This window comes from Streptopelia decaocto, assembly GCF_964273445.1.
Source record: "Streptopelia decaocto genome assembly, chromosome: 4".
NCBI classification, from domain to species: domain Eukaryota; kingdom Metazoa; phylum Chordata; class Aves; order Columbiformes; family Columbidae; genus Streptopelia; species Streptopelia decaocto.
In genome coordinates this window covers 51,595,940-51,617,423 of record NC_138658.1, presented here as the reverse complement: position 1 = coordinate 51,617,423, position 21,484 = coordinate 51,595,940, and the positions used below count along the sequence as shown (strand labels likewise).

The 21,484-nt window shown below is 37.6% G+C and overlaps 1 protein-coding gene across 2 annotated transcripts in view; it reads right to left on the bottom strand.

Annotated features, from left to right (window-relative positions):
- Positions 1-501: 501 nt before the first annotated feature.
- GABRG1 (gamma-aminobutyric acid type A receptor subunit gamma1) overlaps positions 502-21,484 on the bottom strand; it is a gene marked incomplete at both ends in the record, with an annotated part of 51,931 nt that continues 30,948 nt past the window's right edge. For both annotated transcript variants that reach the window (XM_082050796.1, XM_082050797.1), the window contains 6 exons: positions 502-780; positions 5,547-5,758; positions 8,840-8,992; positions 9,117-9,254; positions 10,504-10,586; positions 12,995-13,215. In XM_082050796.1, the coding sequence (XP_081906922.1) occupies positions 502-780; positions 5,547-5,758; positions 8,840-8,992; positions 9,117-9,254; positions 10,504-10,586; positions 12,995-13,215 (1,086 nt within the window). The remainder of the gene's footprint in view (positions 781-5,546; positions 5,759-8,839; positions 8,993-9,116; positions 9,255-10,503; positions 10,587-12,994; positions 13,216-21,484) is intronic.

Genomic DNA, 21,484 nt, shown 5'->3' with positions numbered 1-21,484 from the left:
CTGGTTGAAAAATAGAAATGTTCCATTTCAACTTTTAAAAATCAGGATTAATAAAATCATCACCTTATAGATGAAATGGATGAAATGGATGAGAATAACTAATCCCATTCTATTAAGGCTTTCTTTGTGAAGGTGTAAGAGATGCTACAAAATTCATCTGCATTATCATTTCAGATTAAAATTGAAAGCTTATGTAGAACTGTCCAGTTAAATAACATAGCCTCTTGACTCTGCATTTTGTTAGAGCTGGACAAAGATAGTGTATGCTCAGGCAAGTTAAACCTTAAGGGTATTTATTTTTAAATTTTCTTTTCAAAATACCAGTATCAGTTATATAGTTGATCACAAGAGGGAGACTATATCACCATATTTCTTCTCATTGTTTCAAATTTTTAAAGCATTCAAACATTTTGGATCAGCTCTAATCTTTGACTGCTCACTAAAAACTGTTAATGACTGTTCAATTAGCATTTCTTTCTGAGTTTGCCAAACCTCTGAAATTTATAGGTAAAGATAGCCAATCCAGTAAACAAGATTGAACAATGCAAAGGCTGTTGGAAAGAATATGCGAGAATAGGAGTCAATTTTCGCAATCCGGATGTGTATCCTTCCTTCTCTCCAAGATCCTGTGCGGCAGTCTTCAAAACAACAAAAGAAGCTAGCACAGTCTTTCCCTTCTAGGCACTCATATCCATAATCATCATCACGTTCAGGGAGATGATTTATGTTATTAATTGGAATTAGCGTTGATCCAGGTCGAACAGCAATTGCAGGTGGTTTCTTAAGAAAAAAAAAAAATAATAAATAAATAAATAAATAAATAAAGTTTTGCAGGTTTTATTATTCTCCCATTAAATTATTCCATAGGTTTTCATAGCAAAGGCTAATATAAGCACATTCAGTATAACACACAGGAATTCCAATATTTAAAAAAACAGTGTGGGGAGCATTGCAAATTATGAACTGTATATAATTAGCTCATGCAGGCAAAAGATCATGAATGATTTTCACCTGCCACAGTGAAAACTGGGTTGTACTGGGATTTGGGAATAGTAGATAATTAGTTACACAGACAGGGTTAGCTGATTCCATCTACACAACAGAAATGAACATTTTTAAGTCAGTCACAGCCGAAAACTGGGTCACAAGCAAGCCCACAAGCAGGCTATAAGCATTGCTAGCAAGTGAATGATGGTTCTCCCATCACTTAGAGTCTTTAGAAGGAGACTGGATGTGTTTCTGGAAGCTACAGCAAAAAAGGCTAAGGGGATTAGTACAGCATCACTAGGGAAGTTTAATACACTGAGAAATATAAGGTCAGGCTACATCATCTAACCCTCTGATGTAAAATCCCTAAACAATATGCCTCACCTTTAGAAATGAAGACATAATACAACTCAGGAGAATGCCATTCAAGTCAGTGAAACTGATTAATTCAGCTCTTAATTCTTAATCTTACTTTCTGCCGCCATAACTCAACCCTCTTGCAATCTGGTAAAAACTCGGTGTAATAAATGTTAAGGTTTATATATATTTTTCATAGAAAAAAGCTGTGTGCCCTAGTACATATACTTTTGGCTTTTCATTTTCCTTTTACTTGTGCTATCACAGCCCATCTTTCCCACTTTTATTCTTTTGTTTCCACACAATTCTCTTAATCTTCAATATTTCAAACGTCTTTCTCTCTCTGTCCTTTTTTCTCTTTCTAAATCTCATAGCCTTTTTAAACTACTCCATAATACTCTTTCTTTCAACCTCCATCCCCCCACCCCACCATCTTTGGCACCTCTTCTAAGATCTTCAGACATAGGGGTTACATCAACACTACTCTTACATTGTCTTTTCTCTACCACCTCCATATTTTGTCATGTAAGGAGTAAATCCAGCAGGAAAAGATGCAGTCAGAAGAACTAAGTGCGTATTGAAGTGTAGAGAAGAATCTCTCTTAAACAACTATAAATGATAGGCAATTTAAAAATATGAAAAAATTATGAAAAGCAGGAAGCCACATTGTTTCGATTCTTGTTATGTTTTAGAGTGCTGTTGTCCCACTTCCAGGGAACTACTTTGGACATTGCACAGATCTCTATACATTGTTAAGGAGGCACTCTATTGCTGTAGGCACATTTTACCTGATGGCCCAAAGGGTTGAAGCTAAAGCAGTTCAGTATCCATCACTTGTTCAGATAGCTTTGTTTAATAAGAGTCTTTATCAGAGAAGTTTCACGCAGACTGCTGTTTCAACACTTTTTAGACATAGTGACCTAAGGAGCTAATTATCATCCTAAAGGACCTCATTATTCTTTTCAGTTATGATAAAATACTGACAACACTAACAAACAGCAGTTACGTGCTTCTACCTTAAATTGAGGTATTACAAACAGGGCTTGTATTTATAAAACTTAAAAAGTAAGTTCAATTTTTTTAACTTAGAAAATTTTTATTTTGTTGAAGATATATAGGGAAATATTGTTATTTCTGATTCACACCTACTTTGGCTTTACAATAATTTTTTGACTGTTGGTTCTGCCAATGTAAGATTCATGTCATGATTTGTTTCTACTAGTGGGGTAAAACAGGTATCCCCAACTCAGAAACACCGTGAGAGGAAGAAAAAAACAATAGTACGGCTTTTCACTGCTCATGTCACCAGTACAGACTGAAGCTGGCTACTGAGTTACAGGCTGAATTAGAAGTTGCCTGAAAGAGGCAGAAAGATGATGCCACCTTATAGGCCTAACTGCCTACAGGGAATACATAAATGTGTGTAAGAAAGAGGCAGCATGAGAGAAAATGGTGAAAAAAGTGAAAAAATTACATTTAGATACAGTACTACATGCTGATTGTTCATGTACATGCCTAGTGTGATTGTAGATAAAACCCCACATATAGTAAGAAGAATTTTTAATACACTCTACTAGGGCCAAAATCAAATTATTCTGCATTAACACTAATATATGTACAAAAGAAAGTGATTGTCTGTGGATAGCAAAAGTGATGCATTCACTTCAGGTGAAATGATGATCAGAACAAGATCCACAACTAATTAACTTTAATCTTTCCTGCCCAAACTCATTATCCTTACTAATGTGGATTTACATAAGCCAATTTATACTACCTTTCTTGAATGATGCCAGCACATATTTTGTAAGATGAAACTGCTGGAATCATTTGTAAAATCCCATCATTTTTTTGCACAAGATTATTTATTGCACTTTCTTGGCATCAGTTTCTCGAGTAATAGGCTTTTATTGCATTTTGCAGTAGAAATAGAAGACCTACGCAAGGCAAGTTGTCCAAGGAAAAAAAACATCTGTAAAGGAGAACCTTTCAGAAGGAATTAAAGTAACTATTTTAATTAAAATGGTTTGTTGAGTTACATACCCATAACTACAAGAGAAAAAGTATTAATAGAAGTCTTTGACAACGGGGGAAAAAAAGAAAAAAGAAAAACATGAATTTGTAATTGTACAACCTCACATTAATTAATCAGATAGCTTATTTAATTGTTCTATTTGGAACAAGAAATTTTATAGCTCTTTATAAAATGTCACCAAACAAAACCCCTAATTATCAAATTAGAATCCCTGCATGTAACTATATTAAATTTAATCCCCTTTTTTTAGAGTAAGCTTTTATCTAGTATGATCTTATAGCCACAATGTGTTGAAACATGTCTGAAGAATTCTGTGTGAAAAGATGGCTGGTTTTCAACTAAGAAAAACAAGCATGCTTTAAGAAAACAGCAAAACACAACTGAACAGTGTTTTGAGTATTATATTGCTAATTTTAACCAAACTCCAGCTATTTATTCAATAAGTCACATAGTTGCTATCTCACCATTACTCTACACTTTAAATTGTCATATACGCTGAAAATCTCAAAGCATTTGGCAGATAATTGCACAAATGGCTGATGTGTGAACAGTTTCTAGAAAGTCTCGTTACTCCATTCAATGGTGTATACTTGCAAACCACTTCCATGGCTTTTGATCTGCCAGCAGCATTTCTTTACTATCTGCCTGGTTTGAATAAACAGCACTTCCTCCCCTCTTTCTTTTCTTCTTGTTGTGCATGCTGAGAGTAAACTTATTTCAGTTCCCTTTTCCCTAAGTGTTTTTGAGAACTCATTGCAACCACCACCTAAAATTGAATCTACCTTGCTAACACAGGGAAGTGCCCCAAATTCTGCAGCATCTGTTATCTTTTACCTTCATTCCTCAGCTGTGGCCCTTGCCAAAGCTTGTTTTCCATTCTTCCCATTGTGCCCACATTTGCTTCTATCACTAGCAGTAAGGAGGTCTGAGGTTTTCATTTTCCAGTTGTGAGGTTTCCTCTTGGCTGTGCTGGATTAATCCACTAGCCTTGTCCTAAATACAGATCTGAAGCACTCAGAACAGCTCACCGTATGAAATGTCAGGGCTCTCATTTACCCCATGTTAAGCCAGAGCAGCCTTGCGGTGCCCCCATAAGACAGTCTCCCACAGCAGTGCTGCTCAAAATGGGCATGCCATTGCTTTCCAGCACTAGTTGCATAACAGGGTTCATAACAGGGTTTCTGCATTTCTATATCTGGGCTTCTGTAATTTCATTTTGATTTCTGTTTGATCTTACACAGCTTGATCAGCCTGTACCCTGAAAAGACAACTTATATGATTCAGCTGTGCTCCACATTCCTCTCATGAAATGATCTGGAAGGGGGCTTTATAACATTGTCTTTCCTCTTACTCTCTCTAAAAGATTACTACAGTCAAGCCTCAGATATTAAGACTAGTGTTTGAATGAATACAACTATTTAGAACCTTTTCCTCAACATTTTATTAGTTTAAAAATTAGCTTTAAATATTTGTACTGGCTTCCAACAATAGATTGGAAGTTCCAGTATTCTGACTACACAAACAGAAAGCCTCTTAAAATCGAGTAAGACTTTCTCTTGGAATATGTGGGGATTCATACCATACAAATACCAACTTGTAAAAGCAGGAGGCTCATTTTACCAGAAAGAAACATGAAGTACATGAAAAAAAAAAAAAAAGTATATTTTCTGAAATGGGAGTCAGAACACTGACCAATAATAAGCACTTTTTCTTTTGCAAAGATAGCAAGATAAGACCCAAGGTAGGTGACGCAGACCTAAACAAATCCTCATACCTTCAATCCATATACATTATTTATACTGCTACAGTCTTATCTATGGATCTTTGCCAGGTGCTGTTTTCAGTAGCACTGTGCCCAGACAGAATTGTCTACATGGGCACACACTTCACAGGCAGCTCTAGAAGCACCAAGGGCTTGAACATGGCATGCAAACACAGAATATTAAAACCACCCTATAGCTTAGGCTTATGTGTTCTCATTCACATATGAGTGGAATGATCTAAACCCTTTGTTCATTAGCAGTATTTACAGAAAATGAGAATGACAAAATGATAAATACTAGTGGTAGTAAACTTTTAACATTAGCCTTTCTTCTTAAGAACTAGTCTCTCAAAATTAATGCTACAATAAAGAGCATTCTGTATTTTCTTCTTGTTTGGGTAAACTTACTGATGGCTTAGATTTTGCCTTCTTTTCTTTTCCTTTGTCCCCTTTTCTGTTGCTGGTAAAGTAATGCAAGGTGCCATATTCCATCAAAGCAGCAAACACAAAAATGAAGCAAACTGAAACAAAAAGGTCCATTGCTGTCACGTACGAAACCTTTGGGAGTGACTTCCTAGCAATTGTACTCAATGTCGTCATGGTCAGCACCGTTGTAATGCCTGCACGAGAAAAAAAGAAAGAAAACAAAACAAAATAAAACAGGAAGAAGGAAGTGTATAAGTAATCCAATCATATCGTCACCAAAAAAATCTTCAAATTAACCCTTAAGTCTTTCACAATGCATACAAGAACTGAGCCACATCAGGATTCACTACTGATCACACCCGCACACATTAGGGCTAATGCAACAAGCCCTCCCTATGGATCCAGTGGCCACCATGGGATCATGAAGAAGGCAGCACATTTCACCTTCAGTTTAACTTCCTCCCATTTTCAACACACACTGAATAAACAATGACACCCAAACAGTTTGTGTAATTTTATAAATGTTATAGAATACCCACATAAAACAAATACAATAGACAAGGAGGTACAAATAAGCACACAAATTCTACTAACACAAAAAAGTCCTTTCACTCTTGAAAGTTCAAAATGTACGAAAGGACTCCTTCAGAAAAAAAAAAAAAAAAAAAAAAAAGTGTTATTTATCAATGACTTCAAACTTTCAGAAAACACGAGAAAAAGTAATGTTTTCAATTGTTTGCTTCTGACATGTAGCAGGTCAAACCAGATGACCTTCATGGCCTTTCTGGTCTCATTCTAAGTTACTAGGTGGTTTTTCAATACTGTGTCTTAAGTAATAGAAAATGTTTCCATTGATTCACTTACATACAAGTTAATTAAAAGAACAAGCTGGCCTTAATAGCCATGTGTTCAGAATCTCAACTATACTACTCGTCACTGGTTTAACATTTGGAAGGTGTTAACACTTTCTTCTTATATTTGATGCTTCAGGGAGATGCAAAGCCTTTTTCACAGCAGGCTAAAATTAAGATGTGACCTTTCCCTTGGAGAACAATACTTGAACACACAAATAAGGTTATTTACATGCACAAGCTTATTCCCAAAAATGTGTTACACCAATCTAAGGCTGTCTATGCCTTTTAAATCAAAGCATGGAATCAGGGGTTGTTGGACTGATCCTGCAGCAGGAAAGCAGTGGTGATTTTGCAACAGATCTCCCAATGAAATTACATGCCTAAAAGGACAAACAGATAACCACAGAGTTTTTAAAAGTGCTCCACCCCCACTAGATGCTTTTGCAAATCAATCAGGCATTTCTTTGCATAACTAAATATCTAAATAAATCTAAATAATCTCAAACGTTTTCCTTCGGGAAACCACAATCTGCCAGGATCTTTCAACATATGCCAAAGGCCCAAGTCTTTTCAGTGTACCAGAACCCAGCACAGCATCCAGGGGGAAGTGACATGATTCCTCTTACTGACTTCTGTTCAGAGAGGACAAAAAGAGACGTGGACTTTCCCAGTCCTCTTCACTGTGTGAAAGGCATATAGGAGGCTGCCACAGGGAGCAAATCTTCCACAGCATCACGACTGCTTGCAATGATGGACCTTCCTTAGTTTTGGCTATCTTGTCTTAGTTTCTTATATTTTTTTCTATAAAATTGTGTCTACTGACTGATACTGTCTCTCTTCTTCACCAGAATATCTGTATGGGAAAAGTCTTCCTACAATCCGCCAAACAATGGCTTCCACCTGTTCACACAAAAGGAGCTCAGAGTAAACGGCAGGGAACTGCAAACTCGACGTTGCAAACATCTGTAGTACATCTCAAGTAGATGAAGTTTAGTACTGCTGAAGTGGGAGCATGAAAACTCTAGCTTAACCATGAGATCAAAGGCAAATTTGCTAGGTTCGTGGCACAGGGAAAGTACTCTGTAAAAAAGAACAAACTGGATACAGAACTAGCAGGATAGCAATACAACAGTTTTTCCGTCATAGCTACTGCCTTTCCAGACAGTACCCACAATGATGTTCAATGATTAGTCAAAGAAACCTTACAATAAATTTCTAAATGAAGACCTGAAACTATCAAGTTTCGCTTATTTATTCAACACTTCAGGCTCTCCTCACCAAACTTTGCAGTACTTTTAAATAGCATAATGTTAAGATCCGAAGTTCAGATTTTCTTCCCTTGTCTTTTCATTATGCTACTGAGCCATGCTCATTTTTCTTATTTTCTGTACCTTGACTCATTAATCTTGCAGCCTTGACTACACAGTGGTCCAGTTTCAGTGGGAAAGGCAGAGAGTTAGAGCCTGGGCTCACCCTTCCAACAGGAAATGCTCCTAGAACGTGAGAATGGTTTGTCCACAACCCTATGAGTTGATGAGGAAAAGTAACACATTTCTCACTTCCTAAGATACATTCTCAGCTCTTGATCTTCCCCCCAAAATAGGTCATACTGCTATCACCAGTTTCACTAGAAGCCTCCATTGCTGCTAAACTGGAAGTTGCTACCGTGTGTCCTCCACGCACCCCTGTCTATCCTGCCTGCCTTATGTGGGGACTATGATGCCTCTCCAAGGCAGCACATGAATCCTAAACAGTCAAATACTGGGGACTGACACCATGCTAAACAGGTCAGCCAAGATGACACTAACACAAAATTATCCCTGTAGCAGAACTTGCAACACACTTCAGTACTGTCCATAGTAAAATCAGGACAGTGGGTCAGTTTTTGTGAGTTAAATGCCTAACTGCCTGAAGTGCAACTTTGGTTGCAAATTTTCTGTCCTATCCTGGGCTTAAAAGAACAACTGAATAATTTGAAAAATTTCTGTTATTAAAAATAAACAAAAACAGCATTATAAATAAAAACCAAACAAAAACGGACACCACCAGATCTTTACAGTTTTTATCTGTGTGGTAATGACATCCTTTGTTCCATGATGAGATGTGAAGCCCAGTCATACTAATCAGACTAATGACTATCTGTTGCCATCTCTGGAGATGACAAGAAGAACATGAAGGAGAAAATATGTATTTATGTGAACAACAGCAGATCCACAAGGCTTGGATCAGGATGCTCCCTCCTTAAGCCCTGCTGTGCAACCACAGCAGGATCCTCCTACTCTTAATCTTGCAGTTCAAGAGAAAGGGTGAACAATGGTCACACACTGAAGGGGAATAAACTGTGGTTAATTTGCTCCCTGCTGCAGATTTGTATTGCTCAGGAGTACCAGACCCTTCAAGGTTGAAAAAATACATTCTTACCCAGAGAAGTCCTTGCAGGAACTGCATCTTTATTGATCCAAAATGATACCCATGAAAGAACAACTGTGAGTATACAAGGAATGTATGTCTGAATAGTAAAATATCCCATACGTCTGCTGAGATCAAAGAAGATTGTCATAATAATATAATCACCTATTAAAAAAAAAAAAAAGACAAAACATTCATGACACTGAAAATGGTTTTCAGTTGTATCTTCAGCAGTGAGCCTTGTTCTACATAGATATTACATGAAATAAAAGTTTAAACTTTGCCTTACCAGACAAGGTATGAGAAATTTCAGTTGTATTTCGTAACCCTACAAATGCAAACTGATACAATCTCCAGTATTTTGGATCTGCCACTTCAACAGAGGTTTTCTTCCATTTGTATTCAATTTCATTTCTGGGATATCCATCTGAAATAAAACAGAGAAAATCAAGCATTCAACCACAGTATGTACCAAGGCATGTTTTGTGACCTCTGAAGTTGTTTATAAACTAAAGCAGGGCTATACATAAAGTGGGTCAGAGAGAAAGCCAGACTTAAAATTTAACCATGAAATATCTAGCCTCAGTTTTTAGCCTAGCTAAATATATGATCGATCAAAAACTATGTATATATAAATGTTGAGGAAATATATACACAATATTCTGGAACTCAGATATGAAAAACTAGCTCAGAATCATTACTATAAATTAATACACAAATGTAATATATATTATCATTAAAAGACTACAAAGAGCTTAAAAGGACAGACACTTATTATTACACAATTTGATAAAATTCCTATTGATATTTATTGACAATGTCTGTTTTTCACAGAACGGATTTTTGTGGCCTGACTCACTGTCCAGTACTTTAAGGAAGTGCAACCTTCTTGAATTTCAAGTCCCTCACATGTTGTCCCACATTATCTTGCAGCAAGGCAGAAATGAAATTAAGCAAGAATTGCTTCTGCGGCACAACTGCTTAATCAATGGACCTACCAAAGCTCATTCAGCTGGAAGCACTCAAGAAGGAAGTACTAAACAAAAACATTAATTTAAAAAGAATCACTGAAGTTTGATTTCATTGGCTATTGGATTTTGCATTTAGAAATAAGTCACTTAACCTTGTTCAGGTGGTTCGGGTTTCTTTTGCCAGTAATAGCACAATTCCCTTAGGAACACTTTTTTTAATAGATTTTATATAAAATAAATGAAGCCTGGAATTTGTGTTTCTTGCTCACATAAGTAAGTCCTACTGAAGGGAGAAGGACTTTTTATACTGATTAAGCATTTACAGGAACAGGTTGAAGAAGAGAGCTTAGTTTTCCTTTTAGGTATACTACACAGAACTAATTCAAAACTGGCGAAACTGACAGGCACAAAAAATGAAGTTATTTCAGGGCAATAGACTTCTATTAACTGGAATGGGCATTGTATCAGTCTCCTAAGCAATACGAATATTTTTAAAGTTGCAACTAACTGAAATGCATGTAATTCAACGTATTCATTACTGCATTTAATAATGCATTAAAAAATGTGACGTATCTAATCAAAACATAAACAGGTCGGTTCTTTCCTTCACTAAAAGGTTTTAAAAAGTAAAAACTTGCTCTCTTGTTACCAGAAATTAAGGAAATTTAAAGACTGTATTTAAAAGGAAAAAAAAATACCACCTACAGCTTGAAAACTCCAGTGGACAGGAGTGTTCATCCATAGGAAAGTTATGAAGCTGAAGATAACATTCAGCATTAATTGTCAGCCTAATTAGAAAAGGAAGGGGTGAGGGGAGGGAGAAAAAAGATTATATTCAATCATCCACACACTTCAGACTAGATAGTAAAGAACATGCACAGAAATCAATTTTGGCAATTAATGGATGTTATGCATAGTCAGCTGTGTATCTGCAAAAAACATCCATCATCACCAGCAAAGAACAGAACCTCTCATAATAGGAAACCTGAGGACCTGCATTGTTTCAGTTGGCATTTTGAGCCATTTAAAAAACTTTCAGTTGATTTGGTGGGATCTCTTGGCTCTCTTCCAGAAATGGGATAAAAGAGAAGGACTGAAGGCAGGGCAAGGAGGGGAGTTTGTAACAGCAAATAAAGGAAGCTTCTGAAGAACACATCTGTCAAGTCAAATTGCATTCAGTGGGGACACACTTTGGCTTGCTCTGTATTCATGGAAGCAGCTTTGGTGAAAACAGCAGCATGGGAAAGAAAGAGCAGCCTTGATATTTCTACTCATTTAATGTCTAAGGCATTAAGGTAATTCACACAATTAATATACATTTTAGAAGCAGTTTAGGACTCATGATGTATCAACTGAATCACTTGCTGCATTTGAAAATATTATCATAGATTTCCAAAGAGCTTCAACACAACCAATGTAAAGTCCAGTTCCACTAACTTCCACTAGGAAACTAGATAATGGCTTAGACTCCAAACTGCCCTCCTTGCATTTAAAATATCTCCTCTTTTGTTGGTAACGCTATGAAGAAAGTCAGAATGTTTTCTAAAATCAACTTTGAAAATTAACATAATACTTACATACTTGATTGTGTGCAATACTTGCATACTAGACTAAAAGGGATGGGGAAAGGAAGATTCTGCCACACGCTGCCCGAAAGCCCTGTAAGTCTGTGAGCAAACTAACAATCACCACGTCTGCTCCCTCAAGTACCAACAGGCAAAGAGTGATGGTACAGGGGAGTCAGCAAACCTGGAGCACTGTCAGATCCTATTATTGTTCCTTCAATAACCAATATGTGAACCTCTCAATGTTACTCCACCTGAGGCCAAATTCAGGCCATGTCCTCACCTATACAGATGTTTGTGTGTCCTGCTGTTTTATTACTAGCTCATTGTACTTCATAGCTCATACTCTAGCACAATAATTCTAACCCATTGCTCTGGGAGAGCTCACATGGGGTTTTTTTGTTGCATTTGTTCTTTGTTTTACTTATACCCTGCTTAAAAGAAATTGTACATTGAAACTCAATGGGCAATGGAAGCATAAGGTCCAAAGTATGATTCCAGATTTTTTAGCTACAAAAAGAAAAAAAAAATATTAGCACGTTAAGAGAAGAGGCTGTCTAGAGATTTTTATAAACACCAGTATAATAAACTGTTTAAAAAGTGTTCTTTGGAGATATTTGTATGCTCTCAAATTAAACATCTTAAGAAAAAAAAAATCAATAAAGAGAATACTTTTGAAATATTCTAATTCTTTTTACTTCTGACATAGAAGATTTTTATAAATTGTTCATACAACACTACTAGCCTGCATATGAAAACAGCATAAATGACTGAAAAGAAAGTAATTAAAAGGTGCTAGGTTTTGTTAAAAATACCTAACTAAATAAACTCCTAAGAGTAGAATCAGCTTTATGGGATGCTCTGCATGGACTGCTTCGTGATCAGCTCCTAATTGATTACAAGAGTTTTTAGGTGTACTTAAAAAAATAAAACTGAGAGGGATGATCTTAAAATGCTTTCTGTAGACTACAGCCTTTCAATAACTGTTTTATAAGTGTCTCAAAGATCGTTACAGATAGCCTAGATGGTAAGCTTAAAACCAGCCCAAGCATCCCCCATTTGCCAAGAATTATCACCAACATATTTGCTTATGCCTAATTTGGATGAACAGATTTGTTCATCTTAATAGCTTGCAAGGGTAAACATGTGAAGTAGTATATCCAGGACTGGGGACTTAGCTTTAATCAAAGTTTTTATGATTTTTATTATCTGAAGCTTTTAACTTTTTACTTACAGAACACAATTTGGTGGAAATTAGATACTGAATGATTTAGAGAACAGAAAATCTGCAAAACACATTATGACTAGATCTGCAATATATTAGTGACAGACCACCACATCATTCTACATGCTATATAACATCTTTTAAAAATCTTGCCTGTACATAAATGAGATTAAAATTTGCTATCCCATTCAATTGTCTTTACTCAATAATCTAGTCAATATATTTCAATGCTACTAATTTCATGTTTTTAATGATCAATATTTTTTTTTTTTTCCTCCTTTGGTAAAGTCCTTGTAAATTCCTGTGGTCCACAACAAAACAGATGCCAAGGATTTGATTCATATTCATTATTTTCATATTTCTGGTCATAATTTTTTTTTTTTCTAGTCAGTTAATAAAAACCTACCTTAGAGTGTATAATACTCTTCCATCACTCCAGATTCGGAGCAAACGATTTGGAGTTGTAATCCAGTGAGCATCAGATTTCCTTGAGTTACGGAAGAAAGTGTCTGGAATCCAAATTTTTCCAACCATGTTGCTATTAAGCATAAGCACTTTCATTGAGCTGTTAAATTTTAGACGACTGTCATACCATGTCTGGGCAAAAATTATATCTATGGTATATTCCTAAAAACAGAGAAACAGCCATACTTATGTATATTACCAAGAATTTTTAATTTATATATAATCTAAGGCTACTTCTATTATCTTTCATACTGCTATTTGCACAGCGCACAGCAGCCTGTAGCCTCAAACTAAGAAATTACAGACTGAGGAAGACACACACAGAATTCTGTCTCTACCTCCTCTCCCCTGACACACATGAATTAAAGAGGAGACATGGAAGCTTGCTGCAACTTGGAGGCCACCACACAATGCAACCACTTCTGGTGGCCCTAGACAGAAATATAAGGGTAACCTGTGTACTTCAGGGCTAGAATAGGCTTGTTAAGACAGAGATTCTACATCTCTTAAGAAACAAACCAAGTAAATTTTCTATATTTTTCCCCAAACTTCACAACATACAATTTAAGATCCTTCAAGAAATTTCAGATTTTGAAAAGTTCACAAATATGTGGGAACTAAACATCACAGCTTGCAGAACTATTTGATACCATCTGCCTCGTATATCTACTTATATACACACAAAAGTATACATAATCATAATCAGGAATGAAATTTCCCCAAAGCAATTTCACTTTACTTACAAAAGTCTAAAGAAAGCTCCTTTTGTGACAGAATGTCAAATTCCTCAGTAGACTTATGGCCAGAAAAGAAAGGTGAAAAATATAATAAATAAATGGAAGCCCCACAGCCTTTTAGTGATACAATTCTTGACACAGTAAACCTTGAGGGAGATAAACATTAGATACAATGAAATATTGTTTTTCAAAGAACCAAGCCAGTTGTTTCATCAGTCCAGACAAAGGAGCAAGGCAGCAGTCTCTTCTTTGCTGTATTTGTCACTCCTGACCACAACTCTGACCTTAAGAGCAATGGTCTCCCTACTTGATGGCAGATGTGATCTTTCCTGCACAGCTGCCCAATGAGGGTTCCAATGAGCAACTCAGCAGCTCCTCTGCAGGGAAAAAAAAGAGCTGGAGACCAGACTTAAACACTTGGTGTTGGTTGCTCATCTCTCAGTTACAGGATGGGTGGGCGGGGGAAGATAAAAGTGAGACAGTGGTTCAAACCTTTGGCTTGAGCCAAAGGGGTTACTACTAGTTTACTTGGTCAATAAAAATGCACAGCGCAGACAGTGAATTCTGGCTTAAAATAAAATAAAAGCGGAAGGCTTTGCTGGTTGGAGTAGGGGGTTTTGTGTATTTTACTTTCAAATAATAAGAGCAGCCAACTGTATGAGTTACAGACTCTTCACTCATTTTTGCACCCATTGACTTCAGTAAAGCCTTTGACACAGTCTCCCACAGCATCCTCACAGCTAAGTTGAGGAGGTGTGGTCTAGACAATAGAGTAGTGAGGTGGGTTGCAAACTGGCTTAAGGAGAGAAGCCAGAGAGTGGTAGTCAATGGTACAGAGTCTAGTTGGAGGCCAGTATCTAGTGGAGTGCCTCAGGGGTCAGTACTGGGGCCAGTATTATTCAATATATTCATTAACGATTTAGACGAGGGAATAGAGTGTGCTATCAGCAAGTTTGCTGATGACACTAAGCTGGGAGGAGTGGCTGACATGCCAGAAGGCTGTGCTGCCATCCAGCGAGACCTGGACAAGCTGGAGAGTTGGGCGGGGAATAACCTAATGAAATTTAACAAGGGAAAGTGTAGAGTCCTGCATCTGGGCAGGAACAACCCCAGGTTCTAGTATAGGTTGGGAAATTACATATTAGAGAGCAGTGTAGGGGAAAGGGACCTGGGGGTCCTGGTGGACAACAGGATGACCATGAGCCAGCACTGTGCCCTTGTGGCCAGGAAGGCCAATGGCATCCTGGGGTGTATTAGAAGGGGGGTGGTTAGTAGATCGAGAGAGGTCCTCCTTCCCCTCTACTCCGCCCTGGTGAGACCACATCTGGAATATTGTGTCCAGTTCTGGGCCCCTCAGTTCAAGAAGGACAGGGAACTGCTGGAGAGGGTCCAGCGTAGGGCAACCAAGATGATTAAGGGAGTGGAGCAGCTCCCTTATGAAGAAAGGCTGAGGGAGCTGGGTCTCTTTAGTTCGGAGAAGAGGAGACTAAGGGGGGACCTTATTAATGTTTATAAATATATAAAGGGTGAGTGCCACGAGGATGGAGCCAGGCTCTTCTCAGTGGCAAACAATGATAGGACAAGGGGTAATGGGATCAAGCTGGAACACAAGAGGTTCCACTTAAATTTGAGAAAAAAACTTCTTCTCAGTAAGGGTGACAGAGCACTGGAACAGGCTGCCCAGAGAGGTTGTGGAGTCTCCTTCTCTGGAGACATTCAAAACCCGCCCGGACACGTTCCTGTGCGACCTCACCTAGGCGTTCCTGCTCCAGCAGGGGGATTGGACTAGATGATCTTTTGAGGTCCCTTCCAATCCCAAACATACTGTGATACTGTGATCTCCCAGAAAAGTTTGTGTATTTAGTGCTTCCTCCTTGAGAAGTGGCAAGGCACATATTTCAGGACTAACTAAATCCCTGTCAATTTTCCCACCTCTCCAGGTGGGAGAAGAACAGTTTAGGAAATAAATACACAAGAGGGAGGCTTGCCCTTGCTCTGTGATGTATGACAGATGAATTACCACCTGGACTGTGGTAACTCAATGACTCTCAAAGGTTATGAATAATTAGTGTATGAGGCAAATAGTGGAGAGACAGAAGGAGCAAAAGGACTAATCAAAAACGCGTTTAAGAGATGACTTCACTCTAAAACTTTGCTTATTCCTTGAGAGTCACCACCACCAGGGGAAGATTCTGCAAGTCAAAACAAGTCCTCCTTGATTATTTTATTTCTGTAAACAATGTTCAAGACACCTGTGAAAACCCAAAGCCCATTTAACATTAAAATTCAGCTTTCTCTGCTGAATTTCTCTGTGGTTACAACTGGAAAGGAAGCTTGTCTTGCTGTAGTGGAAGTAAAGGCCTGAGGCAGTCCACCAGATAGGTGCTTTAATAGGTTTAAATGGAACAGAATGAACAAAGATTTATGTGTTGCCTTTACAGTACAAGTACGAAAAAAAAAAAAGTCACTGAGTGAAATCAACAGACACAACCAAATGCATGAAAAGAGGAAAAATGTCTGTTTGAAGGTGCTCCTCTAAGCAGTCACTTCACAGTAGCACTACAGTATCTGAGAAACAGAAATTATCAAAGTGTCATTGCAGTCAAATCCACACAGAGCAAGAAAACTCATGTTGTCACAGAATATCAGCCACCCTAACAAATTAAGATAGAAGAGGAGCTCACAGAATATTTTGAACACACAAAGCAAAGGAACAGCCTCAGTGTACCCAGATACTTGTATTCTCTTACCTTTCAGTATTAAACGTGCAAGAAAAGAAAAAAGAAAAAAAATAGTTAAACTCCTTCACATTACATTCGTCACTGTTCAAAAAGAATCTAATACAGAATAGTTTAATATGATGACATTAGTAACTACCTGTTTTCAAGTATCTTGCTGAATGTATAACAAGAGATCCAATTGCTACCATTTTGTCACATACATACATACCTGCAAGGAGTGGTCCTCCATTTGTAAGCTGACATGTCAGCACTCCATCTCCCTCAGGAGTCAGCTAACCAAAGGCATAATCCTACTAATCTTGCAGCCACGAGGTGGGTAGCAGCAGCAGTTCACCCCTCTCTTCAGCTGGGACCCAGAGTCAGTGCTCTCTGATTTCTCCCAAGATCATTTATTCCACTTCTAACATTTGCCTTGGTGGATATTACTACCTACTTCTTCAGCATGACTATTTGTCCTATGCCTCCCTGAGACCTCTCTGTCTTTGAGGGTCCATAATACATACTTAGGCTGCATATATTCTTCATACAATGCATCTCACACGGGATCACATTTTTCAATCCATTATATCTGCACTATCTTTCATTCAAGTGAACTTTAGCACAATGTCCAAGCACATACACATGCTCACATTGTGGAGGTGCAAAGTATGTGGAAATGGGACTCAAATGTATATTAGCCTTCTTTCTGAATACAAGTTCCCCCACAGAAGAGGTCATATGGCACGGGTCCAAACAGACCCCAACCAGTCACCAAGCAGAAGCAAACATACAGGATGATCAGACACCTGAGAATCTGGTAGCATGCAGCTGTGACAGTATAGACGCTTGAGAGCAATAACCTGAAAGGGAAACTATGCTAGGTAGACTGTGAAGAAAGTTGGATTCTTTCTGAAAATCTAGTTTTGAAATGAGACTGAAATTTTCAGGTTTTATGAATTCAAACACTTAATTCCCCTAAATTTGCAGGGTTTATGGACTGATACACTGAAGTCCCTTAAATTTGCAGTTCCTGAACAATATTTCATATTCCCCTATAAGAAAGAGAAATCTGGGTCACTAAAGATTGTGGAAAATCAGCTAGAAAATTCATTATACTTCATTTTATGGAAGTATTTTGTTTCCAAAACTAGCTAAATAAAAGCCCTGTCTTCGTTTAAACATCATATGAGCAAGCACAACAGCACACCAGATTTATACAATACCATTTTAGTGCAACAAATCTTTCTGAGCAGCTATTTTGTTTTCCTTGTGGTTTTTTTTTTAATACAAAGTTAAATTTAATACTCTTATCATTACTTCTATTAGTCTTTCATAAAGCTCACCATTCAATGCCACTGTGTAACCATAAAAATTGGTTTACTACTCTCTCTTTCAAATGAAACTAATGATAAAATGGCCATGCAGAACAAAATGGAATCAATTTGTGCTGTGTTAGTCACAACCATAGCAAAATGCATGGTTATTCACAGGGTTCAATAACCACGGCGCATGTTAGCTCATATTTGGCATTTGATTAGATCACTGAACATTTTTTGCACAGCTGGCATAAAGAGCCCACCTGCCTAATTATTTACAGATAACTGAAATCCTCCTCCATCTCTTTCCTCTCTAAAAGATCATCACAAACTCCAAAGGCTGGGAACAGAGTGACTAATCAGAGATTACCATTAAAGGGCCAGGCAGTGAACAAACTGTGAATGTTGATAAGCAGGTGTACTGCCTCAGAGAAAATAATTTAATAAATAAAAGCAATTACTTCAAATAAAATAGGAATGGCTACTGTATGGGAATAAATGGAATCCTCAACATCAGTTTCATTGTCACACACAGTTCAATTACAGTCAGACATGAAAATGGACCAGTGGATTAGCTTTTTTATTGAAAGTTGTGAGAGAAATGGAGGCAGATACCACCCTACATGATTGTTTCTCAGTGCAAACCCCATCACATGAATTCCAACATATCAATAAGTTGGAAAAGCCTCACAAAGCAGAAAAAAAAAACATTTTTCTTGGATATTTTGCCTGGCAGTCTCACAACTGATTTGATATTGCACAGTAAAACGTGTGGAGAAGTCAAGCAACAAGCAGCTAAATTGTTGGCTGAATTATGTTAACTGCAACACATTTTGTTTGAGAACAGGAAAAAAGTGGCCTAGTTTTCTGGAGTCAAACACAAAAGCAATGAAAAGTTCTAAAACCAACCGCAGAACTGAAAAATTGTGTGAACTACAGAATTGCAATACAGTTCATTACCAGTGAACTTCAGAGAAAAATGAATAAAAACATACTCATGTCATTTCATCTTTGCCCAAGAAACCCACCTCAGCTTTTCACCTAGATTCAAAATTTTAGCTGAATAGGCACCTGGAGTTTTCTTGAATGCAACAAGCTAATTCAGAAATCTGTTTCACAGGGAGCCCCCAAACTCAGTTTGATTACCAACTGTGAGATGACTTCATCTTATTCAGCTATCTGAGCTTCAAGATATTTTCCCCATGTTTCTTCATACTATCCAGTTTTCTAATTCTTTAAACCAGACCTCAATGTGAAGGAGTCAGGGAAAAAAAAAAATAAGAAGGGGAAACTAAAGAAAGCATTCTACCGATTTCTATTTTTCAACATTAAGAGATGTGATTTAACATCAATGACCCAGTTTAGTATGCTGATTAAGGGGTTTAAACAACAAAGAAATTCATAGATAAAACTGGTAACCACATACTTCCCTAAGAGGTAAGCACCAAATAAAGCATCAAGTATTAGCTAATTTATATTCATCTTTCCAGCATGCTGCCAATAAACACTTGTAACCTTTACATTTTCCTTCAGCCAACTATCTCTGGACATCAATAAGGGGCTAATATGTAATTTATTAAAATACTTAACCTATCTTTGTTGTATAACTGCTCTTAACAAAAGGCCTAAAGTGTGGTTGTTCTGTCTGGTGGGTTACTTTAAAAGCCCTTTAAAAAGTTCTCGGAACTGCTTCAGGCTTAATGATGGTTTCAGCGCTTCATCCCCATGGCTGGGACTGAAGCAAAAGTAAAATTTCTTGTTTTGGTAAACCATGTTAGTTCGCTCACTAGAGCAAGCTAAACCTTGTGACCGTAGGGTGAGATCTCAAAGATCCAGCAAATCACAATGATTCTGACATGTACCTGTAATATTAAATTAATGATATCACAGCAGTGGAAGAGGTGGGAGCTGCAGGAAATGCACTGAACAGAAGTGCACAGCATCTGCTCCCAGAGTCTTGTAATCAGTCAGACTGTTATAATCGTACAGACAGTCACACTGGAGGATGCTATGAGAACATATGCATGGGGTAAGTGGAAATATGGCAAACCATATCTATTGAAGGTGAGGGAGTACAGTGAGACCTATGTAGTCACAACACAGAAAAAAATCTATCACTCATAATTTGGCATCTGTGCTTATCCAGTCCTTATTTTGAATATGCAAAGTGACAGATGCAAACAAAAATATGAATAAAGATTTACTTCAATGCTTTGAAGATTAGAAACTGTAATTAAAATCTTGCCAATAGTCAAAAGATTAGCTAGAAAAGCACTTCAGCAAATTCTCTGCTTTTATTTGATCAGCTTAGATTTTGGGCATTTGAAGAGAGCATGAGGAGAGGAAGCAGATTATATATATGATCTATATACATTCCCACCCTGAAAACTACACAAAAAGTTTTGTTTTGCTTTTTGGTTAAAATTCGAACGTTTCAGCTGCTGCTACTCATAAACAAACATCAAACTATAGAAAGAATCAAGGAAGACAAAAAAAAAAAAAAACAACAACAGACAGAAATACAGACATATATATGTTAGAAACCCAGGAGCGAATACTGATACAGATTAAGGGTTTGGCTTTGAGGTTGCCAATAGTGATTTATCAACTCCAATAACTGTTTTCTAAATTCTGCAGCTATATCTACCTTCCTGCAACTAGAGAGACTCAAGCAGTCAAAATTGGTCTCATGAACAACTTTAGCAATAGAACTGCACATTACTCAAGCATACATGGTTTTCTCCAGTTTCATTTTATAAATAAATGATAAAGTCTCAAATATAATGATTCACCTTCCAGCATGGTGTAACTACTTCCAAAGCAAGATTAATCACACAATTACTGTTTGCTTTTTTTATTTCCGAGGTTCTCCTGCCATGATCCACAATCCTAACGTTGACGGCAAGGAGACTTATCTTGGTTTGGTTTCTACCCTGCATCTCCTGTGAGATACATGATCCCACATGGAATACAGCACTCCTATCAGTTTAGTTTTTGATTAAGCAGTTGTACAACTCCAAATATCAATCATCTGCTACACTGCGTACATAAGAGCATAAGCAACTGTTAAGAACTTCCTAAAAGAGTCTCTGTTTACTTATTGGTGCCAAGGGCGTAACCCTTCACGGGGATAACCCTCTACAATAAAGTCACCACTGTTATTCAAAAAGGTGAAACCTCATGCAGAACTTACTGTATGCCAATGAATAACAAATGCCAAAACAGTCCAGCAAAAAGTGTTTTAGATGTGCATTCTCCATGCTGGTCAAAATAACCATCTAGAATGTAGAAGACTTATCATACAACAACATAATAAAAGTAATGAAGGCCAAGATCAACAGGCAGGGAAGGAACATTCACTTACTAGCAGAAGCACAATAGCTATTTTGTCAGTGCTGTCACCCTTAGTAATGAGGGGGTGCGGTAACACTCTGTTCAAGCACAGACCTGCTTCCTTGGTGAACAGCTTTGAGGTGCTGCAGCAGGAAAGGGCATCCAGACCATTCCCTCACTTTGTCAAGTGAACTTCCCACAGCATGCACTCTGAGGAGAAAAGTCCTGTTCCTACAGCTGCCCAGCTTTTAGCAGAGAATGAGGTCTTCTAGTGTCGTCACAGGCGCTGGCACCAGCCATTGTAAGGACCAGTGAATGGCAGCAG